This window comes from Nothobranchius furzeri, chromosome 16 (assembly GCF_043380555.1).
Source record: "Nothobranchius furzeri strain GRZ-AD chromosome 16, NfurGRZ-RIMD1, whole genome shotgun sequence".
NCBI classification, from domain to species: domain Eukaryota; kingdom Metazoa; phylum Chordata; class Actinopteri; order Cyprinodontiformes; family Nothobranchiidae; genus Nothobranchius; species Nothobranchius furzeri.
Genome location: NC_091756.1, coordinates 61,830,455 through 61,840,977, shown reverse-complemented (window position 1 = coordinate 61,840,977; position 10,523 = coordinate 61,830,455). Strand labels below are relative to the sequence as shown.

The following is a 10,523-nucleotide window of genomic DNA, read 5'->3' as shown; positions in this document are numbered from 1 at the left end:
TGTCTAAAAGCCAAAGTGTAAAAGTGGGTCTTTAAACGCGATTTAAGCACCACCAGAGATGGAGCCCGCCGAACTCCAATGGGCAATGAGCTCCATAGCTTCCACATGCATGTTAAATGATTTAATTCAAGTCCTGACCAGTAATTAAAGTGAAAACTGACAATAAAAGAGGAAAAATGTTTGATCATATATCACAACGACCTGTTGCCACTCCCTAAATAAATCAGTGCTTGAATAAAAAGGTGCGTGCGTGCGTGCGTGCGTGTGTGTGCGTGTGTGTGTGTGTGCGTGTGTGTGTGTGTGTGTGTGTGTGTGTGTGTGCGTGTGTGTGTGCGTGTGTGTGTGTGTGTGTGTGTGTGTGTGTGTGTGTGTGCGTGTGTGTGTGTGCGTGTGTGTGTGTGTGTGTGTGTGTGTGTGTGTGTGTGTGTGTGTGTGTGTGTGTGTGTGTGTTGAACGGTGAACGAGGACGCCTGACGTGAGTCAAACGTCAGGCGTCGAACGGATCGACAGACGCGCTGCATGCTGGGATTCAGCGGGCTGTTGTTTACCAGATGACAGAGGGAAGTTTATTATTTTGACTCAGAAACAAACGCTGTTTCCTCTTCTTCCCTCGGCCAAAGCCGAAAGTTGTGATCGTGAGTTCGGTTCGGTTGTTTTCCGAAACAGAGAGAGAGAGAGCCTCGCGAGCGGCGCGTGCCGCTGCCTGGAGGCTTTGCTTTTCTGCCGAGTCACTGACGGACACACTTGGGACTATCTGCCAAGTCACAGGTCGGTGCCGCAAGCTGACAGAGGCATGTGCTTCAGAAGCTGCTTTATTCATTCACGCATTCATTCATTCATTCTAACGACGATGCAAGATTAAACCCAGGGGTGCACCCAGACCATGTTAATGGGGGGACCAGTGGAAAGTTTGGGGTGGCTCACAAAACTGGTCCCTGTGGTAATCTGGTGAAGTTCCGCCTGTAGCGGTGCATAGCCTTGCTCCATCATACTTTTATTTTTTAGAAAATAATAGGCCTGAGAAAATTTGAGAAATGTGGTCACAGAAAGTTGGACTTTAAATGACTGATCTGACATTTTAAAGGTTTTATGGTGTTTACACAATAAAAGTTTACGTTAAATGATTTGGGGAATTTTCTGGAGACAGAATGTTGAATAAACACTAACATCTGAATTGTGAAAGGACTTTAATAAACCTTGCAGCTAATCTTTACACTTTTGGTTAGTTGTGTAACATCTGACAGCCACTCTATGCTACTAAATAATTGTACTTATAGCAGATAAACAATCACAACGAGATCTTCTGGACCGTCTTTTAGGCGACTGACCTCTGGGCTTGTAGACCAGCATCTGAATCCAGCCAAATGTAAGTCACATTATGTTGTTTTTCCTTAGAAAGTGGAGTGTAATACTCTGTGAGGAATCTTTTCTCCTATCCTGTTAGTCTCTGCATGTGTAGTCACGCGTTAAAAATCTGAAGTTTACCGCATGAATCATACCCACGTAAACGTCAGACCGCACCTGCATCTATCATGTGCATTGTTGATTGTGGTATTTGTGTATTTTTGCTTCAACATAGGAACAGAGCGACCGCAAAGAGGTTAATTGAACGCTACTTTCGGCAGTTAACTGAAGGTTGTGGAAATAGCAACTGCACAAATGAGTTTTGTGCATCACATTCTGCTTTTCAACCTCTGGATAACAATTCAGCAGCTGCAAAGTCACTAGAGCTCTTCAAGGTTAATGCCAAGCTCTGTGATTACTACCCCTCTGTCAGGTCCAGCACAGACGCAAGCTCTCAAATGGGCAGTAAGATGAGCGTTGATGAATTCTCAGGTACTTTGAAACGTATTCCTGAGTCTCAAAGATGCTGAGTTTGTATCTGGTCTTATATAATTTGTCTCGTTGCAGACGTTCATTACCTCACAGAGCACACTGTGTGTAGGATCCTGGGATTCTGTGAGGAAGAAGGGGATTATGCTCCTCTTATCCGTGTCATCGGCAGGATTTTCTCCAATGCAGATGCTCTTATGAAAAGTTTCAGGAAAGATGAACTAAGTGTCACCAATAATCTTGAGTCTTTGACATCAAATGACGAGAAGCAAAGGGAGACCTCCAAGAAAGAAGATGCCTCCACTCGAGCTGCTTTGCCAGATGAAACTCCAAATGGACTTCCTGACGCGTGTGAGCTGACTGTAGACATCGATGCAGTTCGGAGAGTCTACGACAGACTTTTGTCCATCGACCAGGTGGAGGCAGCTCTTGTGAATGCTCTGATTTACCTTACTCCAAATGTGGAACTTGATCTGGAGTATCTTGATGTATATGAGACAAGTCCAGATTACCTTAATATCTTCATTATAGTGATGGAGAACAGTAACCTCCACAGCCCAGAGTACCTTGAAGTTGCATTACCACAGTTCTGCAAAGCAATGAGCAAGCTGCCTTTGACTGCACTTGCTCGGCTGTCGAAGCTCTGGTCCACGTATGACCTCCCGCACATCCGCCGTATGATGGAGACTTTCCAACAGCTCATCACTTTCACAGTCGTTAGCAATGAATATGATACAGAAAATCTGGTAAATGACAATGAGACGGTGGTAGCTGCCACCCAGTGCCTTAAGATCATCTTCTATGCAAGCATCTTGGGAGGGGAAGTGGACGTGGAGCACAATGAGGAGGACGAGGAAGACTCCGAGTCCAATGAGCTGACTCTCCATGAATTGCTGGGTGAGGAGCGGCTTTATAAGAAGGGCCCGCGGGTTGACCCATTGGAGAAAGAGCTGGGCGTCCGTCCTATAGACAGCATAAGACCCCTCATCCCCTTTGAGGATTTTGTTAACGACTCTCTGAATGATGTGATTGAAATGGATAAAGATTTCACCTTCTTCAAAGTCAATGCAGAAACAAAGTTTTCTTTCCAGAGCTGCCCCTTCATCCTCAACATGATAACCAAAAGCCAAGGGCTGTATTACGACAACAGGATTAGAATGTACAGTGAGCGACGCCTCACAGCTCTTTACAGCATGGTCCAGGGCCAGCAGCCCAGCCCCTATCTGAAGCTCAAAGTACGCAGAGACCACATCATCGACGATGCCCTCGTCAGAGTGAGTCCCAGCTAATTGCACCTCTGTCCCACTTTTGCATTAGATAGCACGTGTTGACCTGCAGTCGCTCTTTATGAATTTTAGAATGCTCTTTTATTTGTGTGCAGCTGGAGATGATCTCCATGGAGAACCCGTCTGACCTGAAAAAGCAGCTGTTTGTCGAGTTTGAGGGAGAGCAAGGTGTAGATGAGGGTGGAGTTTCAAAAGAGTTCTTCCAGTTGGTGCTGGAGGAAATCTTTAACCCAGACATAGGTGTGTGTGTGTGTGTGTGTGTGTGTGTGTGTGTGTGTGTGTGTGTGTTTTGTACATTAACCCTTTAAATAAAGCTGAATACATGAACTAATAGCCCTACAATTTTACATGGTAAGACTTGAACCATATATTGGCTAATGTATAATAAGAGTTATATTTTAGTAAATAATTATATAGCAATACAACAATAATAAAATGGCACTGGCCACTTGCAGTATTCGCACCCCCCAACAGAGGCAGAAGGCATTTAATAGACCCATCACAGCATGTTACCGAGGAAAGCACTAATCTTGCTATAGTGGTAGAGGTCTTGGAAACTGACCCCGGGTTTCCACGGGAGCCGTCAGCAGCACGTTACTGCAGCAGCACGTCTTGCTCGCGTAAGCTGCTGCTTGGCCCTTCCCACGAGACGCGAAGCAGCAGGGGAGCAGCTGTCACCGACCGAGCACGAAGTCACACGAGTGACTTCGTCAGTAAACACAACAACAAGCAGGAGAAAACTACAACATGGTTTGTGTTTTTATGTTCTGTCCGTTTTATAATCGCCAATACGGACCTGAAAAACAAAGGAGACGCTAGCTAGGTGATAACTTCTCACGGGGACACACAGTTAGTAACTGTTTTTAAAAGTAAAGCAACCAGAAAGCAGTACGTTCTTTATTCTGAAAATCTCGGGAGCTTCTCTCCATTTCCACGTCCGATTTCCTGTCTTTCCTTCCCCAAAAATGTCGAACTTGACCCGTTTCAGAGGCGTCGCGCGTAGAAAATAGAACCGGCGCGTAAAGGCCGCGACATGCTGCTCCTGAGACGCGGCCGACTCGCGCTGCTGACGGCTCCGGTGGAAAGCCGGGGTTAGACTCACATCAGATATATTTGGTGTTATAGGATTAAAATGAGGATGATTGAGAATATTCTCACATTTGTTCATTATTGATATCATCTTTGTCCGTAACCTGGTCAGCTTAGCTTAAAGACTTGAGACAAAAAATAACAGTTTGATTAAAAAACGAAGGGTCCTGTGTGAAACCGTCTCAGTCATGTGCAACAACATGTTTACTGAAACACTGATACAGTTTCAAAGATGGCAAAGACACGTGTGACTTGATTATGAAATAGTTTAATGTTGACAAGTCCAAATCTGCATCTCCTTATTACCAGACTCGGTTTAGCAATGTCGGGTTGATTCTATTTCTGCTTTTCAACAATTTCACACTCTGTAAAGCAGATTTCAAGCCATCTCTTCAGTAGGGTGTTAAAGGAACACAAATATCCTTTCAGATGGTCTTTTTCTTCTGTCTCTGAACAGGAATGTTCACCTATGCTGATGATGCACATCTTTTCTGGTTTAATTCATCCTCTTTGGAGAACGAAGCTCAGTATACGCTTATTGGAATCGTCCTGGGGCTGGCCATTTATAACAACTGCATCCTGGATGTCCATTTTCCAATGGTTGTCTACAGGAAGCTCATGGGGAAAAGGGGGACCTTCTTGGACCTGTCCGACTCCCATCCAGTACAGTAACGATTGTCCACATTTAACAGACCATGAAGCAAACAAAGACAGGAAACTTCTACAAATAAAGATCAAACCGTTATTGCTTTGGATTTACAGCATCATGTTTGTCTTATTGCAGGTTCTGCACCAAAGTCTGAAGGGGCTGATCGACTACACTGGCAGTCTAGAACACGATATGGTGCTCACCTTCCAAATATCACACACAGATCTTTTTGGAAACCCAATATTGTACAATTTGAAGGAGCAGGGAGACCAAATCCCTGTAACCAAGGAGAACAGACAGGTGAGTGGGGTCGGATCCCGCCGGTGTGTACGACTGTAGGTGCTTTAGATTTAGCACAAGTTGATTTTAAAGCAACTAACTTATTCTAAAATGTTTCAGTTTCTGACCTGTCAAAAATATTTACTCATTTGTCCAAAATGTACATTTCACAAGAAGAAAAACAGGAACAAGGACAACAGGAAACATCTTTTGTCATTTGCTCATGACGTGTTCTATAGGTTGGCTCTCCGGCAGGATTTTATTTCAGAGAATAAATAAATAGCTTTTGTTTGTGCGTAAATAAAAAGGTTTTTTTTTTGTCTTGAATTGACAGGAGTTTGTTGACCTGTATGTGGAGTACATCCTGAACAAAAGTGTGGAAAGACAATTCAAAGCCTTTAAAAAAGGCTTCCTAATGGTCACAAATGAATCCCCTCTGAAGTACTTGTTCAGGCCAGAGGAAGTCGAGCTGCTCATCTGTGGCAGCAGGGTGAGAGAAAGCTGTCGTCGACTCAACCCCAACCGGGCTTTTCATGTCTGTTTCCATTCCGTTGAGCAAAATATCACCTGAATTATAAAGTGTGTGAGAGCTCCTTTTTAAGCTACTCTGAACAAAGCTAACACCGATGAGGCCATGAATGTTGGGTTTAAAGCCTTTTTCAACTAACGACACATTCGGTGTAGCTGGAAAATTACACCTCTAGTTTGCAAAAGTCATTTATGATCCTCTCTATACACAACTGATCACACCGATGATTAAAATGCAATCTTCTCATTTACAGAAACTTGATTTTGAAGCACTTGAAAAGACGACAGAATACGATGGAGGTTATAGCAAAGACAGTCAAATTATCAAGTAAGTCCTCTGCTTATAAACTTCTGATGTTTTAAAGGGTTTTGTAATTTTCTTTGGTTGTCAGTTACAAATAATCATCATTATTATAATTATTATGGATGCTCCACATTGGCTTTTTATCAGTGTCTGATATTGTCTGACTCTTAATCACTGATATATGCCAATACTAATGTGTGCTGTGTTCCCCTCATAAAAAAGAAAAACTAAAACATTTTAGGTTTAAACATTTAACGTAACATTTCTCCTATCATGCACGCTTCAATTTTAAACATTTTCTGTGCAAAATTACAACTCAACTGACGTTAGTAACAGGAATACATGAGTGTAACGGTGGCATGATGCCACAGAAAGGTGCAACACCCTCTCTTGTCCTGGCCGGGAATTGCTTTGCAACACAAGGAGAAGTCAGAAGGCAAAACGTGTGTGTGTGTGTCTCCCCCGTGTGGAGCTGATGGAGTATACATTTACTGTGGTGGAGGGGTTTGAGTGTCACAATGATCCTTTGACCTCTTGTTGGGTCACCCATAAAAACAGGTCCTAGATGAGGGATCAGACAGGCTATAGCCCAAAGATCTTTTATGATGAACAACATAAATTAGAACAGTGTTCCCTCGCCCAGACGCGGGTCACCAGAGTCACCGTCTGGAGCCAGGCCTGGAGCTGGGTTACGTTGGAGAGTGCCTGGTGGCTGGGCTTTCACCCATGGAGCCAGTTCAGGTGGTGTGGGCATCTGGTTAGGATGCCTCCTGGACGCCTTTCTGGTGAGGTTGTCTGGGCACGTGCAGCCAGACCTAAAGGGAGACCCAGGACATGCTGGAGGGACTATGTTTCTCGGCTTTTCAAGGAACACCTTGTGATTCCCCCGGAGGAGCTGGCACAAGTGGCTGGGGAGAGGGAAGTCTGCCTGCTGAGGCTGCTGTCCCCATGACCCGACCCCATATAAGTGGAGGAAAATGGATGGATAGATATGTTGTAGATAAACTCCTGAACAACCTTAGAGAATAAGAGTTTATCCCCTAAGACTGATGTGCTAACGGCTAGTCTGAATGGAGACAAGACTAAAGTTTCTTAAAACAGCTCCAGTCCACTAAATCTCACAGCTGCTGTTCAGTATGACTGAATAATTTCCCTGAAGCTTACTGTTTAAGGTGGTTCCAGCCATTTATTAATAGCAGGTCCATCAGTGACGTTATTAAAAGGAACCCAGGTTACAAAACTTTGTGGTTCTTAAAAGTTAAATGTTAGTACCAGTTATATTAAAGTGGTGTAAAAAACCTTCTTGGTGTTTTCATTTTTATAAAAATTGTTAAAAATTGTTTAACTTTCAGGTCGCCATTGTTGTTAACGTCGCAATGCACTCTGTGTAGTGACGTCATTTGGTTGTACCTCGGTTGCACCGGCCGGCTTTGGGACCCTGTAGGGACTGTTCAGCGACATCAACATGTCATCGGTTCAGCCTTTTCAATTTGAACCAAAGTGAAACATTAATGAGGACGTCACTGACGATGTTTCACAAAACGAGCATCAAAATGAAGAGCAAGAAGGGCGGGATGAAGCGAGAGCAGGACAAAACCGGTGGTGCGTGTGCGGCAAATGCGTCTCCATGGTAACCGAGAGGGAGAGAGCTCACATGTCCGATAGTCCGTTGAACGTGACAGAAGTGGCAGCTGCAGGAGCGGGTTGTCGGCTCAGGAGAGCGTCCAGCGTCTCTCGTCTCCGAGGGCGTTTAGGCTCCTTGTGTGGGAAAATGGTCGGTGAAGCATTTAGTTTCCACCTTCTCTTATACCCAGCCTCTCTGGTGAGCTCTTGAAGTCGTTGTGGTCGACTATTAGCCTCAAACGCATCAGGAGAAAAATGTTGGGAACACAGCCGCAGATCTTTGGGAAGTTGTGTCCGTCCACAGGCATCTTCCCACTGCTTTCTCCTCTTGTTGCCAGTGGGAAAGCTGTAAACTCACATCACTCCCCTTGTTGCCGTCTGACTGGAAATTACATCCAAAAGCAGCACAATGCTGCATTTTACTTAATTATTAATACGGTGAGCATGTAAACAAATACTAGCGTCAATAGCTATTCTTCCAAGAGCAACCAATGTACGTCATCGCCCCCAGAGTGCATTGCGTGCGGAAAACACGGCGTCCTACATATGTCAAAAAATGTACTAAATATTATAGATTTATAAATAAACAGCAATATTTTCTGTTTTTCTACAACACATTGTGATACAACAGAAAATTTGTGGCTTATTAGAGCATACATGTCCTCATAGCTGGAGTTCCTTTTAAGGGAGATAACATGTTCTCTGATATTTTTGGTTGCAGGGATTTCTGGGAAATAATTCACTCATTCGGAGAGAAGCAAAAAAGGCAGTTCCTTCAGTTCACCACTGGTACAGATAGAGCTCCAGTTGGTGGTCTTGCCAAATTAAAGATGATTATTGCCAAAAATGGCTCAGACACCGACAGGTACAGCTCACCTGGAAACATACTGGTGGTTTCTCACTCAGCTCTAATGTTTGTCAACCCAAGAATGTGACTTTCTGTGGATGTTCAAGCCCCAAATTGTCTTATTTTTATTGTTGTTGCTGTGATTTTGCAGGCTGCCAACCTCTCATACCTGCTTCAATGCCTTGCTGCTCCCTGAATACTCCTCCAAAGAAAAGCTGAGAGAGAGGCTCCTCAAGGCCATCACTTACGCCAAAGGCTTTGGAATGCTGTGACAAAAGTAAACGCTTTTGACAGCGTGTGTGAAAATAAACGGATTATAATGAAACTATGTAGTGACAGAATGCTGCAGTAACCCTGTGCCTAAGCAAACTTTTGCAGATACTGTAACTCCACTGTTTGCCTTCCTCACTGAGCCCTCGATCTTCACATTCAGGGACATGATATCCCAAAGAGTTCAAACAGCACCTATGGTGTTTCACTTCTGTGGCGTGTTTCTGAGCCACCTAAATAATATTTAAGTGGTTAAAATGTGAAAGTTCACTTACAGCACATTGGGTAATTTTAAGATTTTAGTTTGACTTCATGTGTTGCTCAAGTTTTTGAAAATTAGCAGTATTAAGCCCTCAGAGGGCATATTGGTGCTCTTCAGTGTTGTAGCATATTGAAGTGAAGCTTATTTTATTACTGCTAAAACAGCCTGACTGACCCTATTTTGTGCCTCAAGGCAAGCTGCAGCTTATTTTAAGATTTTAATCCCTTGCGCCTTGCCTCTTTTGCTGTGAGCCTGACCTGATAGTTTGATTTCCATAGATTTCTGGTTTTATTCTGTTCTTACTGAGTTGCTAATTTGCATCCATGATGTGTCTTGGTTGATATTCGAAGAGACACTGAATACACACTTGTAAGTGCAATTTGTGAAATGTGCAATACCTAAAAAAGCAAGAGTTTTATTTGGCCCAAATCTCAGGTATTCAAATGACATCCAGATAATGTGAAACCTTCATGTAAACTCACGGATATGCAAAAGCTAAATAAAGGTGCAACATCTGTCAACTTTGTTGTAAATGTCGTTGTTTATTCAGTTTTTAGTTGTAATTGTGGAAAACAAACATATAAAATGGATCAAATTACAACCCCAGAGTTAATATTGGTTTATTTCAGCTTTATGAAGCCTTTTATTCACGTTTTATAAACCATGACTGAGCACACCATTGTTTTTCTTGTGAAATTCCCAATAAGTTTGATGTGTCACATGACCCTCCTCCTATTGAAAAAACAAAAGTTGGATTCAAGATGGCCGACTTCAAAATGGCCACCATGGTCACCACCAAGCCCCCACAATGGAGCTCTAAAGTTAATACTCTTAGCTAAATTCTTTATTCACAAATGTAAGTTTACCAACAAAACACCTTATTTCTGTCATTTTTTTAAGGATGTGGAATTGTACATAAAATCAATATCAGAATCCACCAACAAAAAGGCTCTCAAAACAATATATATGTGAATTTTTGCGTGTATTCTTATAATTTTACTTTTTTCTTTTACCCCTGGCTTTATGTGTTCATATTCTGTTGTTTTGTATACTTCATTCGTTTCTATGTTGTATACTCATTGTTTGTTAAATAAAGTTAAAAAAAAAAAAAAAAACAATGGAGCTCTAAAATTGAGTCAAACCCGGAAGTACCAACAATTGCAGTTCCACCCTCATCCACTAGGGGCTGGTGTCAGAAACGAGCAAATCCTCATTGACTCCCATGTTAAAAATACCAATTTCACAGCAGAAATAAACATGTTTACAGCCTGGTACCAGAACATGTTTTTGGTTTAAATGATCTAGTTTACACTCATGACAACTCTGAGGAGGGTGAATTTTTTTCTCACTCTTCTGTTTAAGTGTATTAAAAGCCTAAAAATCTGTATAATTAATGAGCATCAGACCCACGTGACCACAGAGCTAGCTCCGGGGAAAGGCCTCAGTAGAGCCTCGGTCTGGACTGGAAACTGCTCCGGGACTTTGAGTCTCTGTATGTGTGTATTCTTTTTTGGATATTTTTTGTGCAATTGTTGGACTAAATGACTTGCTGA

General features: G+C 42.8%; 1 protein-coding gene across 5 annotated transcripts; it reads left to right on the top strand.

The window, feature by feature from the left end:
• Positions 1 to 473: 473 nt before the first annotated feature.
• Positions 474 to 9,491, top strand: ube3a (ubiquitin protein ligase E3A). Of its 5 annotated transcripts, none has more exons than XM_015976496.3 (11): positions 475 to 768; positions 1,320 to 1,366; positions 1,580 to 1,836; positions 1,912 to 3,107; positions 3,215 to 3,359; positions 4,666 to 4,871; positions 4,993 to 5,157; positions 5,471 to 5,626; positions 5,919 to 5,992; positions 8,313 to 8,456; positions 8,590 to 9,491. In XM_015976496.3, coding segments are annotated over exons 2-11 (2,466 nt in total). In that variant the 5' UTR covers positions 475 to 768; positions 1,320 to 1,364; the 3' UTR covers positions 8,711 to 9,491. The 5 variants fall into 5 exon arrangements, with proteins under 5 accessions (XP_070401556.1, XP_015831983.3, XP_015831982.3 ...); XM_015976495.3 differs by having other exon boundaries at positions 1,281 to 1,366; XM_015976494.3 differs by having other exon boundaries at positions 1,278 to 1,366.
• The last annotated feature ends 1,032 nt before the right edge of the window (positions 9,492 to 10,523 follow it).

What these genes read in the sequence shown, in the direction of transcription:
- ube3a (XM_015976496.3), top strand. An exon ending in TCGACGATGCCCTCGTCAGA is followed by an intron (nt 3,108 to 3,214) that starts GTGAGTCCCAGC and finishes ATTTGTGTGCAG; the next exon opens with CTGGAGATGATCTCCATGGA. An exon ending in ACCTGTCCGACTCCCATCCA is followed by an intron (nt 4,872 to 4,992) that starts GTACAGTAACGA and finishes GTCTTATTGCAG; the next exon opens with GTTCTGCACCAAAGTCTGAA.